General features: G+C 28.1%; 1 protein-coding gene across 1 annotated transcript; it reads left to right on the top strand.

Moving 5' to 3' along the window:
• Positions 1 to 10,942: 10,942 nt before the first annotated feature.
• Positions 10,943 to 20,970, top strand: LOC132949171 (uncharacterized). Its single transcript, XM_061019942.1, has 5 exons — positions 10,943 to 11,379; positions 11,835 to 11,896; positions 18,436 to 18,866; positions 20,682 to 20,750; positions 20,821 to 20,970. The coding sequence occupies exons 1-5, from the start codon at positions 10,943 to 10,945 to the stop codon at positions 20,968 to 20,970; spliced, it is 1,149 nt and encodes a 382-aa protein (XP_060875925.1).
• The last annotated feature ends 3,705 nt before the right edge of the window (positions 20,971 to 24,675 follow it).

Here is a 24,675-nt window from a genome sequence, read left to right as displayed (position 1 = left end):
GCTCTTAGAAGGTTACAATTTTATTTTATTGTTTTATATATTTTAATATATTTTATATTAAGACTGAAAACGTTACAATTTTATTTTATTGTTTTAAATAGGTATTTGATATTAAGACTGAACAAGGTTACAATTTAATTTTATGTTATTTTATTTGATTTTCAGACTGAAAGAAAAATGTTATTTTATTGTTATTTGTCTTTAAGTTTTTAAGACTCTTAGAATTTTTAATTTTTAAATATATGCACTGAATTTTATAAAAAGTATATTTACTCAATAAAACATAATATAAATTATGCTTTGTCAACTTAACCCGGCAAAATGTCAACTTACCCCAGCACATGGGTAAGATGACGAATTCCAAATTATTTTTTATTTAATTTTTTTAACCCGTTAAAAAAAAAAATTAAGTCTAACTTTTAATTTTAGAACATTCTTCAAAAGTACCTCTATCTATGTGTGTACAATTTACAAATATATATAAAGGTAGTATATTTTAAAAATACACCGAACCTTAGATTCGTCAACTTACCCAGGTCTCCCCTACCTACCGCGGGATACCTAATCAAACATATGTTAAACCGTGAGCTATTGTTTCTAATGGGATTAAATTGCCATGGTAAGAATAATAGAGTTAAATCAATATGATGTTTGAATAATTAAACTATTTTACCTATTTAACTATCATATTATCATTAATATTTGTATTAGTCAATTTAAAAACGAATGTTAAATCCAGCTGTTAAAATTATTTAAACTACAATAAGTTACAACAATGTAAGTTAGAAAATAATGTTTTGAATAATTTATTCGTTTATAAAAGTTAAGTTTTTTTAATAAAATTGGCGAATAATTAATATTTTTCTTTGAATCGTTAGGCGTATTTTAAAATTACAATGACGACATTTTATAATCCATAATATATCACTTGATATGTCCACTAAATTTTAACTGAAATATTATTTACACAATGGGTTATAAATTTACAATTAATTTAACTTATATAATAATTTATTTCCTTATCTGTTTTTAAAATTTTCATTTGTTAATAAAAAAAATACTTTATGTACATGCATCTAACTTAGTGCGATCCATTATTTCTACACTTAATAGTATTACATTTTAGTCAAACTATATAATGTTATCATTATTGTTATATTTTGTTAGTTATACAAAATATATTAGTTTCCAAATTTTCAATATTTTTAATTATTTAAATTATTATAAAATAGAGATATCGGCACTTGCTTACTTTCAAAATTATGTATTTTTTAATTGTCTATTCGTAATAAATAACAATTTTAACTAGAGAATGTAATTGCATGTGGCGATTATACTTATGAGAATAACCGTAGGTAAGTAGGTACCTACTATAAGACGTTATATATTATACTTATAACATAGTTATATAACAAAATGAACAATTACATTTTTAATTCTGGCATACCACTAGATATGTATTTTAATTTATAATTGTATTGTTGTGTGATATTTATCTTAATGACATGCCATAAAGAATAGTTATACATAATATATACTGGATAATAATAAGTATCTGAAAACAAAAAATCGATTACCAACTATAATTGAACGAATCTTATATAACAGTTATTATTGCAGGAGTATTTATTTTCCTGATTCATTATTTGAAATAGCTGGAAATGCCGTTAACGAACTAAAAGAGCCGATTAGTTGGTCGTGGTCGGTATCAAATGTTATGGATTGGGTACAATATGGGTTACGATTGCCTCAATACGTAGTAAGTACGCTGCGAGAACGTGTTAAACAAATTCAAAACCATCTCTTAAATAACATTAGTTAAACATTTATAATGTTTGGATATGATGTTTTTATGTTATATAGATAACGTTAGATGCATGTGGCACTATAGAGATGCACCGTCAGATTGTTTAATTTCTCGGTTAATTGGAACTTATTTATTAGATTTTCGTGTAGAACACTGGCAGCGATTTTTCGAAGATTCTCCCTATTATAATATTAAACCTAATTATTAATTACCTATTTGTTTGCCAACGGTTTATTTTCTTCAATAATTTACTTAAAAAAAAATAACCTATCGGCGTTGGCCAGATTTGTCCGATGTTAGGTAAAGAAAGTGTATATGACTATAATCACTGAAATGTTCAAATAGTCAAAAGTATTATAGTTATAACAGTATTCGCATGATTTTAGCTCATAATTAATAGTTATCACTTATCATTAGGTATTGATTTTACGATGAAGAGAGTATTCTTATGTGTTTGTGTACCTACACGGTATTGTGTAGGAGGACACTCTCTACTATTGAAATTCGAAGTATTTTTTGCTAAAACATCATTATTATTTATTATTATTTTTTTTTTATTTTTTTTTAAGAAAACTTTTGGCCTTTGGCTATTGTATTTATCTTTGTTATTGTTATTATCACTACATACTTACCTACCCACATATTCAAGGAACATTCATAATATTATACTTACCTATACTTTTAAAATAAAATCAGGAATTGTCTTTTAAACATTGTGATTGAATTACAGATAATATTCAAGGAGAACAATATTGATGGTAAAAAATTAATTTTCATTAACTGTCAAACGCTGCCTTCTATGCATATTACAGACTTTGATCATATCAAGGTAAGACTATTATAATTTACAGGGAACCCATTTCATAAATATGTAAATATATAGGTAGACGTACATTGTAATACGAATATAGATTATCTGTAAAATATATTTTAATCCTACAAAAGACATCAAATTCAGTAACCAGATTGTCTATACAACTATAATACAACTATTATAGGTACCAACTACCTTTTCTATAACTCATAAAGTTATAACGAAACCATATGTCTTATAACTGCTTATAAATATTTGATATTCTGTAATATATTCTGTAATTTCTTCTTGGTTAAATCATACAATTTGGCGTACAGTTTTAAAATTGTGTGTCCTATATATATTATAATAATATACTTAAGTATTACTGTACTAGTGTATTATTACGATAGATGAGCTACAACACAACAATTATCGATTTAACTTAATTTAAGTCACGTTGAATGTCGATAGGTACCTAGTAGCTAATTACTAGTAAATAATTATATAGGTAGGTCACCATATCATACATACTTATATATGACTGATACCTTTCTATACTCTTACTCGTAAACAATAATTACTATTTATAATTATCGTACCTTCTCTATTGAATCAAATTTTTCTAAAAAATCAAAAACTGCAAACTTTTTTAGTGATGTTTTAAAATAATATTAGAATAATATAAAAAAAATCAGTGTTTATTAAACCGTTCCGGGTTAATTGATCCTATTGTAGCATTTGTAAGTATACGTAATATTATTTTTTTATATTTGATAGTCATAGCTCATGAGTTAGAACATATTTGATAGTATAGCTACCTAGTTATGATGTTTAAATATTCAAAATTGAATGTTTTCTCGATTAAAAAAGTGGATACTGGTCTGCTGCAGTTCAGTAGCCTGCAGTAGGTTATAAGTGGGTTTACAGTGATGGTTGTTAAATTTGAATTCAATGATATCATATCATTGGATACAAAAAACAATTCTGAGGCTCTGAGCCTATATTATAATAATATTTTTAAATTACAACAAAATAACTGAAATTGTGATTTTTTGTTTAAATATCTAAATTTATCAAAATTTAAACTTAAAATAGCAATAAAAAAACTGGGTTAATACATGATTTAGATTTTTTGATTACACTATGAGCCAACGATATACATTTTATTAATATTTATAGAAAAAAACTAAAAAAAAGTATGATTTCAAATGTCTACAAATAACTCAAAACATGTATATGAAAATGATAAAATAAAAATTTGGGGAAAATTGAGAGTACGATTTATTCGTTTTTGAATTAAGAAAATTCGTTAATTTACTGCTGAAAATCCAATATTAAGATGCTTCAGAAACTTCTGACGCTCATAAAAATTAGTTTTAGACTTTCCGGGAAACTTTTATTTTGTTGATAAAGATAGGAAAATGTATGAAAAATCTTGTAAAATTTTAGATATAAATAAAAAACTTTTTATGAATTTCCAACTCAAAATAATTTGCAATTTTTAGTGACTGACAAATTTTTATCGTCAATAATTAAAAAAAATAATAATATTTAAAATTATCTTTTGTCTATAAATAGCTCAAAAAAAGTAAACATATTTTTGAAATTTAATGGTGTATTGAAAATGGTGATACAAACATCTGGTGAAAATTCAGAGTATCTACGGTTATTAATTTCCGGTTACATCAAAAAAACAAAATTGATTTTGAGTAAAAATCCCCATTTTTTCTTAATTTTTTTTTACTTGACGCTTTTTAAAACTTTTGATAATATTTTCGAATTGACCTACTATAAACCACTAATAACTACTAAAGTACTAACTTTTTTTTGTTTTCTAAAATAAAAGATACTAATAAAGTGGAAAATCAAAGAATTATTTCGACTAGTTATCGCGTGTACATTGTTAGGTATAAGTACATTGTTTACAAAAAAAAACACACACACACGTCATTTTAAAATGAATACATTCAGAATCTAAAATTCACTAACAAAAAAAAAAAAAAATAGTTTTTAAAAACACACACTATCTAGTAGGTAAATAAACTATTGACACTCTCTAATGTTCTAACGAAATAGTCAATATTGACTTACTAAAGTTAAGCTACACAAAGTCTATTTGGCGAGTTTTCGTAGGCTACCTATAGTAGTATTTATGTTTCAATAAAAAATAAGCAAAATGTTGAATAATATGCAATAATATTATAAACCCATCCTTTAATACATATTATAAGATTCATCAGTTACGTTCAAACAATCGAATTACTAATAATAAAATGCGTCATGTTGCAATAATGTGTAGTGCGATTAAATGGCCAACAATACGCTCACTATGATTCATATACGTAACGCATTTTGATTATTTATGTGAAGATTAAAATATAAGATACATAATATTCTAAGTAAAAATAATACAAGGCGACTACATCAAAACATGCGTCTTTAACGTTTAATTTCCATCTCCATCGTCATTGTATAAGAACGATTACAATGCTTTGGTAACAATGCGTATTTTACATTCTCATTGTAAAATATTAAATACATAATATTCTATTCGTAGACAAGTAACAACTGCATGACGTGAACGGGGTTTACGGCTGTTGTGACAATGACATTTAAATACGTACGCGATGCATAGTAAATAAAAATCAAAGTGGTACATTATAATAATGGGCTTAACACTTTTATGGCATGTTATCAAACATTTACCTGAAAATTGTGACCACATTTGGGTGCATTTCTAAAAACCACGTTAGGGCGTAAAATGAAAGATATGCGTTTGGATTGCGGTTATAACAATTTAAAAATAAATAGCATTGTAAAAAAAAAATAGTTAAAAAAATAAAAAAAATAATGATGAAAAATTGTTTAAATTTGTACAAAAATATTGGGAAAATTATCAATTCAAAATACGTTGAACTGTATAAAAATAATTGAGCAACGTTTTTTTTAAAATTAATTTTAAAAACCACATACAAATAAATAGAAAATATCACCTATTGTCTCAACTCGTAATTACAAATAACAGTATTACTCTAACCATCGTTGGTTCGATCCTCGGCTTCGGTAGGAATTTTTCTCCTTTTTAGAAATCTACGGGTACCCCATTAGAAATTCTGCCAAACACAACACACACGTGTAAAAACCCTACCGTTACAAACCCTACTACCTACAATCATAAAAACCCCACAATTAGCTAATGGCCATAGTCGCCGGGCTTAAAGATCAATTAAAAAAAAAAAAAGTATTATACTAAAAAGTAAAAATTAACAATTTAACATATTTTTGGAATACCAGGAGCGGATAGATCTATTGTGAAATCGGGATTTTTCCGGTGGGCTCACGTCCATACCAAATTATAGGGCCCTATAATTATATAGGGCCCCCAGTCTCAACACCGTATTTTATGTTTTAAATATTATTGATAATACAATAATATAATATCAAAATATACACAATTTGGAAATAGTTCATAAATAATGAAATTAATACTTTTGCGTTTACGTTAATACTTAACAATACATGACATTGTACGTATAACGCTGTGTCACAGTTGATGTACCTAATAACTTTTCCGTATAATATCTATTTTAAGAATTTTTAATACAATTTGCCAATTGACAGTATCGTAAAGAAAAGTTTTGATTGGGTGTGATAATATTCTAGTGCGTTTACCTAGGTAATTGTATAAATAATCAAATGTAATAGTTTTTTTTTATTTTTTATTATTATGAAAATTCACAATCTGTACATAAACATATTATACATACCATAAAATAACACAAGAAGCACATGATGAAGGAAATCATCCAGCGATGAAACGCTTCTGAGTAAATTTAATATTAAACACAAATCATTGTAAAATCAATACATTCATCGATCCGCTCAGAATCTAAAAAAAAAATTATAAAAATTGAAATCATCTCATGACTATAAATACCTATACCATAACATTCCAGTGAACATCTTTTTTTGATAGAGGTAGAATTACTTGTTGGGAATCTTCTATTAAAATGTCTTATGTTAGCTTTAAAATGAAAACCTTTTATAAATTTATAACTGAAAAATACTTCACAAAATATTTGAAAATTTCTCATAGCTATAAATAGCTCAAAAGTCAAAAAAGTTTGAAAATATTACCATGTATGGAAAATGGTCATTTAAACATTTGCTGAACATTTCAAGTGTCTATTGTTATTAGTTTTTAAATAATGTGAAAATTTGTTAATTTACCGGCAAAAATCCAATATTGTAAAAATTTTAAATTTAATAGCTCATAAAAAAATATCATAACTTTCCGGTTAATTTTTGTCTATTAAAATGTCTAGTGTTAGCTATGGAAATAAGACTCTTATGAATTTCCAACTGAAAAATAGTTTGATCTTTTTCGACATTTTGATGTATATTTACTATTTTGTCAACATTTGAACTCTTATAGTTATCTTGTAATGCTTAGGAGCATCTATTTAATATTTTATTTTATTTCACCAATGTACCTACCATGTTACCGTGTTCGATAATTACATAATGCTAAATATTACAAATTGATGTAACAAAATTACTTTTTAAAAGTAATTTGTGTGAAATTTAAAAGCGTTATTCTTATGGACGTTTCATTACATGTGTTTATGATAATTTATCAGCTATTGACAAGTGATTGTGTGAAATAACAGCAACGATAATTCCAAAGTATAGGTAGCAGGCACTGCAAGTGGTACTTGAATATGTACTAAAATACCATATACCTGCAATGGTATAGACTCAGTGTTCGACTTGGGGGGAAGCAGGGGGACGGAGTACCTCTACTAACTTTTCCAACATTTTAGCGTACCCTACATTTGTTTTGAGAGTTTACCAATTGCGCTTAAAATGACCTTTTTAATATATAAATAAATAGCTTATTTTCAGATTTAATAAAAACGATTTGTTTTTCAATTTTTTCAGTTGTTATATACAATGAACGTCAATAATAGTTTTAGTTATAATATACATATAATTAACATAAACATACCTACCCAAAGTTTATGCAGCTCAATTGGTATACTTACCTAAAATATAAGTAGCGCAATTGGTATACTGACCCTAAAATACAAATTTTGTTTTAGGCGCAACCGGTCCATGACGTTTTTTTTAAGTGCCAGAAACGGGTGTTTCTAATTTTATTTTTATCGAAAAAGGTGATATCAGGTATTATTATTATAATGTGTCGGGACCCTCACTAGTCCCACTCATAGATGTATTCCGAATAGCTATATGTAAAATCTTGGATACTTAGTGGCACAAGAGATGCGGAAGAAACTTGTTGTCCAAAAAGAATCAAATTGGAAGATAAACCTGCTCATTCTTACTATAATTTATTTCTTTTCTCTCTTTTTTGTTGGACCTGTACTCCATATTTCCATCCTTATGCCCGTTTCACCGATAGTACTCCACACCAAGAGCATTCTGACCATTCTGTCGGTGGTTGATTCTGTATGAGAAGGCCATGTGTGACCGATTCTCGGTTTCCCGATTATTTTTTTCTTGATGTTTCAAATTGTTGTCAGGGTTATATATTTTGTTTAATTTCCCGTAAAATTTTGTTTCAGCGTTATCAGTGATTTTTCTAGTGATTACGTAATACGTTAGATATTTTTTTATTTCTATTTTTGTATTGTACCTATTTTAGTTTTGTGATATTAGATACTGTTTTTTTTTTTGACTTGTTGGTCGGCCAATTCGTTTGTTCTAATTACTAACGTAATAAACATTAGTTTATATAATATAACTTATGTGCAATTTAAGTTGGGTTTGATTGAGCAATGCTCACACGCACCGAACCTCCAGATTTCTAAATTCATATTATAATTTTTATAGAAATATTTAACGATATAAATACTAGGTACTAGTAAATCTTATAATGAAAACTACGTTGATATCTCTTCGTCTATCACGTCATGTAAATTTAATGTTAAGTCATGAATTGTGACTGATTTTAATATTAAAACAATATTTAAATTTTAAATATAATTTTGATTAGTATAGCTGCAGAAGTAGTAACTGCTTTTTCTTTTTACAAAAAAATCGCAATTTACCCATTCATCCTATTAGATGTTGTGTTTTATGTATAGAGGTGCCTTTTATAGGTATAATAATATTAAATACCGCATGGCGGTGGCGTGGTGCACTTAAACGGCTGATTTTTAAAACAGTTTCTCGATAGTTATTTAAGATAAGAAAGAACGTTTACTGTATATTTAATATTATTAGTTTTAAAATAACATGTCATTTGGTAAATATGGATGTAGAAGAAATAAAAATTAAAATCCGAAGGGATTGGCAATGGCCAATACACCTTTGGAAGTGATAGGTACGCCATGTTGTGGAAAACATACTGGGAACAGGGCTTGCAAACGTTATAATAACGTTAGATTTGACAAAAAAAAACGATTGAAATTTGTAAACGTAATTATAACGGAAAGCGATAATCAAAAATAATTAAATACCGCAAAACAAAACGATAACGATTAACAAAGTATATTATATATCATTAAACAAAACATAACGCAAAACGTAATTTATAGAATATCATTGAACGAAAAATAACGCATAACGAAATATTTTAAAATCTGTTTATAAGGTCTATTGGTTTCGTAGAAACATTTATTTCATGTAAACAATCTAAGAATGTATTATAATATATTCCGTACTGGGCCATTACCTACCCACATTAGTTATTACTTATTATTTTTAACGATAAACGCAAAAGTTGAATAATTGTAAATAACATAAAACGGATTTTTTTTTTCAAATGTAAGCCCTGACTAGGAAGATTAGAATTTAGAAGAGTGCTTAAGAAAATCTGGTGGTCATCTTGAGGAAATAATTCTTAAAATATAAATGACATGTTATCTACTTTGTTTTAATGTATTCATAATTAATGTTCATTTTTTTTTAGTTTATAATTATACACATTGAAAATCGGCCGCTTTAATGTCCGACTAAGTGTTAATACCTAACATTATAATTTATAATTATTGATTAATAAGTATTTTATGTTTATAATATTATCGTAATAACTAATAAAGTATAAGTACAATTTAGAATAGGTATTGCATGAAAATAAAAAAACCTAATAATTATTTAATACACTGCCGTCTGCCACGGACCTAATAATTTATATAAACTAACAAAATACAAACTACCTATTAAATGAATTATAACTATCATACAATTTAACGCACTGTCCATCTATTGGTACTTTTAAATTTTTATTTTTAAATTAATAACGTGTTACGCGTTAAGTACCGTTAAATTAGTATTCATAAAATTCAGTGTGACGAATAACGCGTGATTTAACTATAATATACCTACTTTAATATTTAAAAAGTACAATCACTGCCTATAATTTGATAATTATAATACTACGTTCACGTTAAGAAGGAACCTCGGCGACCGATTTGTGTGCTGGGGTGCTGCTTAATTACACGGTAGGTGTAAGTACAGATTGCTGACTTGGTGAGGCTGACAGACGGGTGTTGCCTGACCGCGGCCGACGAAAATTGGTCACCGCCGAGGTTCTTATTCTTAACGTGAATGGAGTATAGTTGTAGAGAACTGAGAACTTCTTGTAGGTAGGCACTTTAAAATATCAAAATATGTATGCACTTACGACATAATATGAACTTAACAGACAATAAATATGCATTTAACCAGTTATTATATTACATAGATGTAGATTGCCTATAATATGGTCATTACCATTATTAATATTATAATTATAATTATTTATTAGATAACCTAGATTTATTAAAAATAGTTATTTCTGGCACCGTCTGGCAAATGTTCTAAAAAGTTATAAAGAACGACGCATCGGATTTTACCTAATCTACATAAGTAACCAATGACCAACATTTATTACGAAAAATAATTTCGATTTCCACCGTGAATCTCAAAATCTTTGTTTAAGGACCTCTTTAAAATGTGAATTTTAGACAATCCTTTCTTAATTGGTTCTTAAATCATAAAAAGAAAGTACAGACAAAAAAAAAAAATTCTGATGCGTACGATAATCTCTTGACAAATAATATTATGATGGACACTAAGGTTAATTTGCTACACACTCGTATCGAGTTCGAATGCAGTATAACATAAGTACGCGGAGCTGTGTTACGTATGCAGTACCTATAATAAGAGTAATGAAAAAAAAATGTAAAATACAATTTTAGTCATAGCTTTCCCAGTGACAAGTGTTGTGTAACATATTTATAGATCACTCGCGCTGCACGGTGACCTTTGTAGACAAACATGAAAAACTGGAAATCCTCTGACCATACTAAATGTATGCTAATATAATATTATGTATGTATCAGTACATTGCAAAGAACGTGAGACACCTGTATGGTCTGCCTCCGGACACCGAATACCACAACGGGATCAGTGGCCAGCGGTCCGTGTACCACACGTACGGTCGGTATTACTTGTACTTGGCCACTACTTTTGCGGCCAGCGGACGGCAGTCGGCCACGGCTGGCCGCGGGGTGCAGGGACCGCTGTCGCTGTTCGATTACATGCAATCGATCGGCATGGTGACAGATGCGCGGCATCGCGGCCCCCGGACGTCCGGCTGTCGTACGGATGACCGGCCGCTGCCGCCAAAAGACAAAATGGTGCTGGCTCGGTTGCCGGCCACCGAGTACCTGCGAGGCGGACAGTGTGCGCACGCAGATCAGGCTGTTGCGCGATTGCGTCCGATGAAGCAACAGGCGTGCATGGAGCCGCCGCGGCCGTCTTCGAAACGGTGACTGTTGCGCGGCCAACGGTCACAGCATCTTATCCTCAAAGGACTACACATATATTATTAAAATAACGTTGCAAAGGATAAGCCCACCCTCGGACGGTGGAAAATGTACGCGCACTCAGACACTTAACATACATGTAATATCTTAAAATGTCTCTACAAATATTTATTAGATGTTCATTATTTAAAATAAAAATAGTTTTAAAATAAATCGGGTATAAGCCACTCTGCAGTACCCAGGGTTGGGCATATAATAGTTAAATGTAATTAGGATATGTAACTCAGTTACTTTTGTAACTTGTAATTTATGTATTATCAAAGCACAAAAAGCACAGTGTAGCTATTTTATAGTTGTAATTTGTAATTATAGTGATTGTCCTACAACTGTTCTCAAGTTGCAATTAAAAGTCACATTGTGCTTTTATAATAATTCATAAGACGTGAGACTGCAAAAGCAAAAAAAAAAAAAACGTTGAATTCGTCCATTTTGACATATTGGTAATTATTAATCTAGCCAGTGAATATTCAGTGGTTATACGATTGTATTCTTATGTCGAATCCATATCACGTTATTGTCTTTTTCTCGCGTGAAATGGACAACGTGTGCATTCTTTCGCAAAATGGAACCGTGGTTTCTCCAATTCACGGAATCGCACAGTATGTGGGCGTATATCAACTGCGCCGAAATGACCTTTTTACCTGTATCCTAATCCATCGATTGCGCCGTGTATCAACTCCGCTGAACTTTTTTACATATTGTCATATGGATTCCGCCGGCTATCAATCCGCCGAATATTTGTAAATTAATTATTTGAATAATAACAAAATGTAAAAGGCTTTATACTTAACCTTTATACTTTTTACATTTATGTTAATGTTATTTTTTTATATAAAATATTATGTTTTATTTCATTAGTACACCCTATAACACTGTAATTATATGATAATTATTTAAATAACAAATAGATACTCGTTATAGGTACCCACAATTTTACGTAGTATATTTTATTATTTTTATCTATATATATAAAATGACTTGTCCTGAGTTATTCATCATAGCCTAGCCAACCACTGGACGGATCTGGCTGAAATTTGGCATATAGATAGCTATTATATGACGTAGGGGTCCGCTTAGCGGTTCCTCTAATGATATAGATATGCAATAAGAAAGGATTTTCTGATATTCGCTTTTTAAAGAGGTGGTAAAACGAGGATCTTAAGATTCACGGTGGAAATCGAAACTTTTTTTTGTTTATTAATGCCTTTGGTTGTTGCCTTTGGTTGCAGGTTGTACATGCGAATTATTTCACAAAGCTAGGTACAATTAAGCCGGTTTATCCGTTAAAATAAAAAAAAAAAATAACCGTGATAAAACCCAGGTAGGTACCTAAGCTATATATAGGCGTGGGCGTACGTAAACTGCGCCCAAATAGAACTACCATTTTTTGTAAACTGCACCCGAATTTTTATCTATGTACAATATATATTACACGATTACGCACTTATTACCTGAAAAAAAACACAACACGATTACGCACAACAAATATTTTGTATGGTTGATTTTAAAGAAATTGACAACTGTCCTATTATTATTATTATCAATTATTAATATTCATATAAATATATATATATGTATATATTGAGCAATTTCGTGAATTATATATTTTTTAATCAGTTTTAAAACAATAAGGTCAATCCATATACGGTGATTTCTTAGTATCAGGAATGACAACCTACCATATCATAAATTATTATTTTATATGCTAGGTATAAACGAGTTAAAAACTTAAAGTTAAATTGTATTTACTTATAAACTTAATAGTTTTTTTAATTTAGATTTGATTAACTTTTAACTTAATTGGTTTTTATTGACATAAACTAAATGTATATTTCTTAAACAACGAAAAAATAATAAAATATATATTTTCCATAATCATATAAAAATAACATTCGTTACAGTTATATAAAAATGAAATATATAAAATAACATTCATTATAAATAAAAGGGCAAAAGGCTAATAGTTCTAGTTAAAATTTTTCCCGCTCAGTTAATATGTTCATATCTTTATTTTCAATTTATATGTTTAGAAATAGCCTATTGTGAATAGTCACAGCTGGACTCGTGCATTTTTTATTAAGTACCTTATTAATAGTAAAATTCTTTTAAAAAAAAAAGGTAAGTGAAGAAACCGTGGTTCTTATTATTTCACGAATAATTAAAAACGTGATATATGGATGCGACATGTATAAACAATTACTTCAGGTTCTTCTAATTATCTGTAGTATATTTAAAAACCATTAAGATGATCATTGTTGTAAAAATGTAGAATATAATATGATCAAAGAATAATAATTTTACTTTCAAAGCGTGACTTTTACATTTTTTACTGTAAACATGAATCTTCAGAAGTACCGCCTATACCTATAATTGTCGTATATACATGATCTCATAATATTATGACAAATAATAAATATAAAACGTATTTACTAGTGAAATACTAAAATGCAGCTCCCTAATATAATAAAAAGTGTCACGCAAAATATTTTTTATTGTAATTTAAACAAAATATAATAATAAAATAATAGATTTGTTCTTTTTTATTTAACCTGCACAAATGAGATGTTGAAATGTGTACACAACAAATGTGAACTCTCAATAAACGATGTTCAAAATGTATCCCGAGGTATTATATAAGCTCCTTGTTTAATGGGTAAACCACACACTTGTCATTAGATAATTTCACATAATTTCTCTGCCGCAGACCAAGTGTCAAACTCGGTCAACGTTTACGAATTATCCGGATTCGTGATCATCCAACACGTAGTTTTAGTATGGAATTGAAGACGGATGAATCACATAACTGAATAATGTTCTCAAATTACGGTTATATATATAATAAAGTTGAAAAAAAAAGAGAAAAACAATTCGCAGATGACCCGACTAAGGGCATTTTACACAAACGTGACATGTCATCACCATTGTAACTATAGACATCTCGCTAAGTGCAACCGTCCAATTATCGAATACTAAATCAAAAGTTGTGTAAGCAATGACCAATCGAGACATTCTGTAACACAATGAATCGTAAATCGTAATAACTACATGAACGTCAACAACTGAGTAATAAATTATCGTGAAAAAGTGTTAAAATCAATATGGTCCTCAAGCTTCATAAAAATGAAAATACATGATAATTTTTTTAGTTTGGGATGTTATTTTACTTGTGTAAAAACTGCAGTTTGGTTAATACAGTTGTCCGTTTATTGAAATTACTGTTTAAGAAGTATTAATTAGTCCATTAACGCAAACGTCTCGTATTTTATCTTTTATCGCACAATCGGTTTGCCGTTTAGGACTTACAGTATTGTATGTTTGTTTCGTTTACTATAATCATTTAGATAACGATGACAGAGAACTGCCACTTAAGTGGAAATCACGATTAAAGATATATTATTTAGAGATATTATATATCGGCGCGGCAACGGCCGAGTCGGGTTGACAGGATGAAAACCGCGGAGAGTATCAGATACGCGGCGTGTTGCAGTGTGGTCCGCCGATTCTCTCCAGTTTTCATCCAGTTACCATGGTAATCTCGCCGGCCGAGTCGGGTTGCCAGGACGAAAACCACGGAGAGTATCAGGATCGCGGATCGTTCTGGCAATTCTCTCCAGTTTTTGTCCAGTGTCTATTTGTATGACAATAGAACATTTCATTGCTAAATCTATAATACTTATTGTTTTGTTATACGCTTCAGTAGGTATACATTCTGAGATATGTATTAGGAATTAATAGAATGATTAAACCAAGTCAATATGAGTATTACATCCTCAGAGAAATTAGTTTCTATATAATTAACAAAGTACAGATTATGTACCTATTATGATCATGATAATGTATACAATTTGGTATTGGCCAAATAAATTTTCCAAATGTTATTGTATTAATCAACTGCTAACTCATTATATTTTTAAAAGAAAAATATTAATTCAACATACAAATTATAAATGTATTTATAAGTAAATAATTTGACGTATCTACTAATAAATTATCAATAACACCCAAGTTGTCAACATTATGTATCTACAAGTGTACAACCTACATCAAATACAATCAAATATAAGTACCTACTAAAGAATACAAATTGCATTGAATAATATATTAATTGAGTGTTAAAATCATACATTTAACTAAATTATATTTGATTTTAACTTCAACGATTATTCGTAATTATCATTTTTAATTCACTGTACAGTGTACACGCTACACATACCTAATATGAAAATGCATTCGCGAATACATTGAAACAATAGGTTTAATTCAGTTAAAATCAGTTGATAAATAAATAAATCTAAAGACACTAACAACTATATTCACCTTTTTTTTATATTTACTTTGTAAATAAATTTAATTATGAGTGTGAGATCAGTGTTAAATAATTTTAACAAAGGTTTTTTAATTTGTGGTATTGGTAGTATAAAATTTAACCAGGGCAATTTCAAGACGACTCTGATGTTTTATGTCTTGCGATGTATAATAATTTATGGTGGTTTGGATACCCTCTACAAAATCAACCTATTGGTAATGCTACTATTTTTAATTTTTTTTTGTCAATAGTTTTGTTTGATAAGACATAAATGATGAATTGAAAATATATGACGTAAATAACTACCCATTCACTCTAATGTCACGGTAACAACATTTTATAATACAAGATTTGGTAACATTAACATTCATAAATATTTTATGAGTTAAAACTTGTTTTTATTATTATTTTTTTTATGTATTTACAAATTATATAGGTAGATAATTAAACTATTGTTTCTTTCCGGGTATCCTAGTCTACTCCTTTATATTTTAAGAGTACGCCATACCCGGTTCTATTGTTTCCATGTTGTAAATTTTATGTTGGAATAGCTATAAGAAAAAAGTTAGCCAATTATCAAGCTTAAAGTTAAATATATTATCGGTGGAGGACTAACAGAATATTTAAATTAATAATTGAGTAATGATAAGCTGCTAATTGAAATACCTAAAAGCTTGCCTAAAAAATGTTATTTAAACATCGCAATAAATAGTTTTAAAACACAGATAAGTAATATTCTTGATTTAGATTCTGAGCGGAGCGATGAATGTATTGATTTTTACTATGATGTGTGTTTTTATTTTTTTTTATTTTTACTTTTGTCTGTCATCTCGGTTTGGGACAGTAAAACTACTTCGATTTTCTTCAACAGTATCTTGTTCGATGGGAAAGTGAATCAAGTTGGTGCATTCTGGATGTCAAATTTAAAATTCCCAATAGTTTTCAAAAGCGCCAGGAAAAACAACATACAAATTAAGGAAAAACGGGAATTTTTACGGAAAAACAGTTTTTAATCAAATTGATTTTGATTTAGTAACTCTAAAACAAATTAACGTAGATGTACATGAAATTTTTACCAGTTGTTTATATTCACATTTTCTATACACGTAACATTTTCAAAATATTTTGATTTGTTTTGAACTGTTTACAGACATTTTCAGTTTCCAATTTTATTAGTCTTTTAGATTTTGAGCGAAGCTCGTGTATTGATTTTACAATGATGTGTGTTTTTATTTAAATTTTATATATATCTATATCAATTACTTTATACACAATAATATCATCAAATATACTTATTTCATAGGCTCCTATCATAGGCTGACTGACCGTATTCGCTCAGAATCGTTTTTCTTATATAATGATATTATATCATTGAATTCAAATTTAACACCATCCATTACAGTGACCCACTTATAACCTACTGTACAGCAGAGTGACATCCACTTATCCACCTTTTTTTCTATGAATGTCAATAAAACTTTATTTGTTGGGTAAAAAAGCTTGACAATTTAATACAAGGCTCCTACTATATTGTTACAATGGCATTTAAAAAATATTAAAAATCCTTAGTCATAGTTTTTTTTATAACCATTTAAAGTTCAAATCTTGACAAAATACGGAAAAATCACGAAAATTAGCAAATTATTTTGAGTTGAGAAATAATAAAAAATTTTCTTTTTAAATCTAAGATTTGAAAATAAAATACAAGATTATTTATAAGTTTGTATACCTTTATCAAAAAAAGAAAATGTCTACAAGCAAATCAAATTAAATTTTTATGAGCGCTTGAAGTTCATATTTTTACAGTATTGGATATTCAATTGATTTCTCATGTAGGGGTGTTGTTATTTTATTGTTATTCAAAAATGATTAACTGTAGATACATGAAAATTTTACTGAATGTTTAAATTTTCATTTTCTATACACCATAAAATATAAGGCTCCTGATAATATTGCTTAAATAGCAATTGAAAAATATTTAAATTACATAGGATTATAGGAACAATTTTTTTTTAGAAGCATTTAATGTTCAAATTTTGACAACATTTATCAAATTTAAAATTTAATTATTATTTTGTAGTTAAAAATTTACAAAATGTTCAAATTTTATAGTTAAAGATTGAAAATATAAAACAAGGTTCCACGTAAACAGGTTATATATAAATTACTTTATTCACAATGATCATCAAATATACTTAGTAATAACATAGGCTGACTGACCGTTTTCGCTAAAATCGTTTTTCTTATATAATGATATTATATCATTGAATTCAAATTTAACACCATTCATTACAGTGACCCACTTGTAATCTACTGTACAGCTGAGCGACATCCACTAACCCACTTTTTTTTTTTAAATTAATTAATCGGTGGTAACATATAGGCCATTGGTGTTGTAAGGTTAGTAGAGTATGGTTGGGATGGTTTGTACGGTCGGTTAGGAACACATGTTTGGTTAGCAAGGTTTTTGCGCTCTATTATACGAACTCAGGTGGTCACCCATCCCAGAACTAGTGGCAGCAGCCGTTGCTTACTCTCATTCAGGTTACGTGATTAATTTCAGACACTGCACCACGCCAAGCGATTCTTGTTTGATAATAGGTCAATAGATCAATTCATTCCAACATTTAACCAAATACAAATAGCTTTGTAATTTATTTGTATCATGGATACAAATATACAATATAAGCAGCTGTGACGTCTATATATATTATATACGTCTGTATAATGTATATCACATATTTTCAGATCATTGTGACGGTTGTAAATACTTGCAAAGTCGTTGTGTTTTATGAATATATATCACTAATATTATATACACAGTGGCTAGTGTACATGATAAATGAACAAATTCCCAAAAGAAGATCGTGCTTAAGTTCATTCAGAGATATGTACTTGGAAGTCGTAGAATGCTTAAACGATGTCAATAAATCAATATATGGTTTGCCGGCCATAGTTGTTTTTATTGCAACAAATGTCGCCGAAACAATTTTTATAATATACAGCCAAGTATTATTTTCTAGAGAATATGACAGTTTGTTTGTATTTCCTCTCGTGAGATTATTAATCATTTCAGCTAATGTTCTAACATTATACAAGATTGGTCACGCCACGGAAAAAGAGGTAATTATATGTACTTTAGCTGACCCGGCAAATGTTGTTTTCCCATGTAAATTATTTCTAATAAAGATTTTGGTAGTCAAAAAAAAAATAACTAAATAATTGTAATTCTGTGTTGATGTGTTATACTGGTATATGACTGAAAGAGGAATGGAGCACTGTGAACAATAACAATACACCAGATATTCATTTTTTTGAACTCATTGTACTTTGATTATCTTCACTAATAAATTCAAATTACATTTCTATCACACATTATGAAAATTAAAAAAACAGTATCAGTCTCTTAGCGCAATACAATTTTATCTGTTGAGTAAAAAAGCTTGAAAATTTAATAGAAGCCTCCTAGGTTATTGTTTCAAAGGCAGATGAAAAAATTAAAAATCCTTAGTCACAGTTTTTGATTTATAAGCATTTAAAGTTCAAATTTTGACAAAATTTATCAAATTTAAATTGTAATAATTATTTTGTGGTTAAAAATTTATAAAATGTTCAACTTTTGTAGCTAAGGATTGAAAATTTAAAACAAGGTTCCACGTAAATAAGTCAATATATAAATTACTTTATTCACAATAATATCATCAAATATACTTGGTAATATCATAGGCTGACTGACCGTTTTCGCTCAGAATCGTTTTTCTTATACAATGATATTATATCATTGAATTCAAATTTAACACCATTCATTACAGTGACCCACTTGTCACCTACTGTACAGCAGAGCGACATCCACTTACCCACCTTTTTATATTTGATTTTCTTATTTTTTCAAAATATATTTTGTTGGTAGGTAGAAAACATTTAGATGAAGCTTATGCGGTTCATACAATCCTTGGTACTCTTCAGTTAGATGCACTAAATTTTACTTGTCATGTATTTTACTTAATATGTAATTTCTTCCAAATTTGATAAAATAACTATAAAAAAAAACGTGATTTATATTTTAAAGATTTTTTGGTTACATAATTCCACGTAAGTAGGTTACCTTGTTGTAAGTTTTCAATCCTTAGCAATAAAAGTTAAACGTTTTATGCATTTTTAAATACAAAATCAATTTTTTAATTTTTAATTTGATAAATGTTGTTAACACAAACTTTAAATGATTATAAAAAAATGTTTGCCTATGTATTTTTAATAATTTTCAATAGCTATTTAAGTAATATATCAAGAGCCTTGTATTCAATTTTAACGCTTTTTTTTAATTAAATTGATATTTATAGAAAAAAAAAACTAAAAAAATTGAAACATTAAAATTGTCCGTAAACAGCTCAAAAAAAGTCAAAATATTTTGAATATTTTATGGTGTATAGCAAATGCTAATATAAATGTTAATTGAAAATTACTTTAGAGTTACGCCAAAAATCAAAATCAATTTTGTCAAAAACCGTTTTTGCGTGAAAATTCCCGTTTTTCAATTTGTATGTTGTTTTTCCCGGCGCTTTTGAAAACTATTGGGAATTTTAAATTTTGACATCCGCAATGCACCAACTTAATTCACTTTCCCATCGAACAAAATACTGTTGAAGAAAACCGAAGCAGTTTTACTGCCCCAATCCATGTGACGGACACAAAAATTAAACAATTTAACAAATAATTTTAAAAAAAAAACACATCATCGTAAAATCAATACATTCATCGCTTCGCTCAGAATCTAAAACGAATAATTGTTTATAATAATTAACTTTCTAAAAACATATCTATAATCTATATAATGTTTATCTTGTGCGATTATCAGCTATTCGTGGTAATTTAATTAGTCAACATTGTGTTTATTTAGTATACTCAAATTATTTATAACTTTAATTTTTGTATTTTCAGATAAATCGGATGAGTTTTGTCTTACATCAACGATCCCTAATCGAAAGAAACCCTAGAATTAAACGTCAGGTATATATTTATTACTATATTAACTATATTTGAATCATTTAAAATTTAAATTAATTTTATTTTTATTTAGATCAAGTTTTTTTTACTACGAAGATTGCACGAACACTTCTATTTTCAGTTGTATGGAATGTGTCTTATCAATCTAAGGCAACTACTTATCCTCACAAACAGTGCAATTAGTTATTTAGTAATTCAAATTCTGTTCAAATTAAATAAATAATAAACAGAAAAAATTAATCAGTATTCTAATTATAATTGTTGCCATGGTAACGTTTTTTTTTTTTCTGAGGTGTCTATTATGATTATCGTACCAAACTACCAATATTATTTTAGATTCTGAGCGAAGCGATGAATGTATTGATTTTACAATGATGTGTGTTTTTTATTTTTGTGTCTGTCATGCACTTTTAGGACAATAAAAGCGCTTGGATTTTCTTCAACAGTAACTTTTCTGATATGAAAGTGAATCTAGTTGGTACTTTAGAGGTCCTGTTTTCGAGAAAAAAAAACAAATTACTGTAGATACTTGAAAATTTCACTGAATGTTTATATTAGCATTTTCTATACACCATAAAATTTTAAAAATGTTTTGACTGTTTTCGAGCTGTTTACGGACAGATTTTTCTATGAATATCAATAAAATTTTATTGGTTTGGTAAAAAAGCGTGAAAATTTAATATAAGGCTCCTGATATATCGTTCTAATAGCAGTTGAAAATATTAAAAATACATAGGCACAATTTTTTTTTATAAGCATTTAAAGCTCAAATTTTGACCACATTTATCAAATTTATAATTTATTAATTATTTTGTAGTTAAAAATGTATAAAATGTTTAACTTTTATGGCTAAGGATTGAAAATTTAAAACAAGGCTCCACGTAAATAGGTTATATATAAATTACTTTATTCACAATAATATCATCAAATATACTTGGTAATATCATAGGCTGACTGACCGTTGTCGCTCAGAATCGTTTTTCTTATACAATGATATTATATCATTGAATTCAAATTTAACACCATCAATTACAGTGACCTACTTCTAACCTACTGTTCAGCAGAGCGACATCCACTTATCCACCTTTTTACTATTTATTTTATTTATTTATCTATAATATGTACAACCCACGCCATATCATGTAATCGACTATAAGCACTATTATAGAACAAATTTTGCCTGGTATAATATATATAATTTGAGTATTAAGAATACATTTGAATAAATAACAATATTTTCAGTGTTTCCTTTCACTTCAATATACTTGTAAAATTATATAACTTCATTGATTGATACATTTAAAACAATAGTTTTAATTCAGGTAGAACCACCAAAGGTCACACACTGCCATTTTTCTTTACTTTAGTTGTAAATCTAAGTAATTATGAGTGTTAAATAATGTAAAAATTATATCGATAATTAAAGATTAAAGATTTATTTCTGTCTAAAGATACCCAAAAATTATATTTTGAAAAAAGTTATAAAGATATTAAAATTAATTTACTCAAAAAATATTGATATTTTAAAAAATTATAACAAAAATTACTTGATTTAAATTAACGTTTTTGAAAAAGAATTTTTTTTTAAATCAGAATTACAAATTATATATTTTGAATTTTTCCAAAAAATATTCAATTTAATTTAAGTATAACTTTATAATTTTTATTTTTAAGGGGGCTGCAGTCGTTCGTGTCTTAAGGAGATTATTATAGGCAATTTAACATGATGATATTTAAGTGACTTGTAAGGATGTTGAACATAGTCGTAAATAGAACCTTAAAGTTAGGGGGCTTCAGCACTTGCATTTTTACGTTCCTCACTAGTTTATGTTTGTGGAAATTAAATAAAAAGTTAAGCATCAATTCACAATAATCTTTCATGAGCGTTTGGAGTTAAAATGTTCACATAATTAATCCAAATCACGAAAAGTTGCAAATTATTTCAAGTTAGAAATTCATAAAAAATGGTCTATTGCTCTCTAAGCTTTAATAATTTAATACGAAATTACCCTTAAGTTTTCCTACATTTAACAAAAAAAAAAAAGTATGCTGGAAAGTCATATTGATTTTTAGCCTTTTACATATACCATTGAATATTTACCCGTAAATTAACAAATTCACATAGAATAATTTTTTTATTTTAATATTTTGTCGTTATTCAAAAACTAATAACCGACAATCAACAAATGAGGTACTTGTATTTTCATCAAATGTTTATTTTATAATTTTATATGATAACATTTTAAAATATTTTAATTCCCTTTGGGTTATTTATAAACATATGAATTTTTTTTCGTTTTTTATTCTATAAATGTCAATACAATTTTATTCGTTAGGTCTTAAGACTTGATAATTTAATACAAGGTTCCTTAAAAGTTGTTATAATAGAAGTTAAAAAATATTAAAGACCCATAGGCATTTTATAAGTATTTTAAGTTTGGATTTTTACTAAATTTAGTAGTTAAAAATATATAAAGTGTTCAACTTTTATAGCTAAGGATTGATAATTTTATACAACGGTTCTCATAATTAATAGTCCATACTATAACCAAACAATCTAAAACATATATGTGTAAACACACACACACACAATTGTATTTTACAGTAATTATAAGTTCAAATTTGAAAGAAATTAGATATTAAAAATTTAAAACCAAGAATAATGATTTTTGTCATATTTTTCTAATTTTAAAATACTATTCGTGGGTAAGTATATGAAATTTTTAGAGTATATTATTATATTTTTTATACCTACCAATGACATTTTTCACATTCACTCATTTTTTTCAAATATCAATATTTTTAAGTAGTAAATTAATTTAAAACGTAATAACTTTTTTAAAAACATTATTTTTGTGAATTTCCACACAAGAGTTTTTTTCTTAAATTATTTGCTATCCATATGACCATATAATTTTCACAATTTTTGACAAACGTTAAAGGTTTAGAGGTATTTTATTTTTGTGTAAATAATTAAATTATACAACCCGTCAACACTATATCTGGTTATTTTATATCTATAATAATATATCTTTATAGCAAGTCTGAGCCTGCATGATACTATTCGATACACCACACACATAATATGTTTTCTTGAACGATCGTTTTATTGTCCTATGTTTTTTACTCCTGATATTATATTATATTGTATCGTTACACTCAAATTTGTTTCTTAAGGCGCCCGGTGCCGATGCCATTTTGTCCTCAAAAATACACTCTGTGGGAATAACGATACCGCATTGTAGAATCAACCAAATGTCATAATATATTTTTTTTAATTGCTAGAGGGAAAATATATTCTACAGCCCGCATCGATCTCTATTTTTCAATATTTTATTCTCAAACTTTATAATATGTCTAGAAAAATACAAGACAAAAATAATTTGTTTACACATTTTTTAATACAATTATTTGAAATAAAATACAAAATCAGTGATCGATGCGGACTGTAGTCTTCTTCTTTCAGATAAAAAAATAGCCATCAAAATCCGACAATTCTACAAAGCTTGAAAGGTATTCCCGAAAAGTCATTTTTTCGATATAATACACACTATCGCCCCCCCCCCCTCTAAATAGGTATCGGGTAGTAGATTAGGGGAAAAGTCTTATAATTGCGGTGGCAACTAAAATATAAAATTAAATTTTCAAATTTTATAGAATTGTGGACAATTTGAAAAACTAGCACCGGGACCCTTAAGAATAACTTGTTTATGAAATACACACTTATGCACATTGCACATGTATAAATGCGTAATCGTATACAAGCTATAAAATCCAAATAGGGTCATGGTTCAAAATAACGCATAAATTTTCTAGACATGAATTATAGTTCCTATACTGCACGGGTTAAAGTAGCAACCCTAGCGTACGCAGCGCAACCTGTGGCCGTTTAATCGTGCGAGTGTTCGACTCATTTCGGGACGTTATC

Source organism: Metopolophium dirhodum, chromosome 7 (genome assembly GCF_019925205.1).
Source record: "Metopolophium dirhodum isolate CAU chromosome 7, ASM1992520v1, whole genome shotgun sequence".
NCBI classification, from domain to species: domain Eukaryota; kingdom Metazoa; phylum Arthropoda; class Insecta; order Hemiptera; family Aphididae; genus Metopolophium; species Metopolophium dirhodum.
Note: the sequence above shows the minus strand (reverse complement) of the source record. Positions and strands in the feature narration are given on the sequence as shown.

Excerpts from the sequence above, each read along its gene's own strand:
- LOC132949171 (XM_061019942.1), top strand. The coding sequence starts at position 10,943 with ATGTATCAGTACATTGCAAAGAACGTGAGACACCTGTATGGTCTGCCT. Across the intron at positions 11,380-11,834 it reads CCGCGGCCGTCTTCGAAACG|CAAAAAAAAAAAAAACGTTG; the intron begins GTGACTGTTGCG and ends AGACTGCAAAAG. Across the intron at positions 11,897-18,435 it reads GGTAATTATTAATCTAGCCA|CTGTGACGTCTATATATATT; the intron begins GTGAATATTCAG and ends CAATATAAGCAG.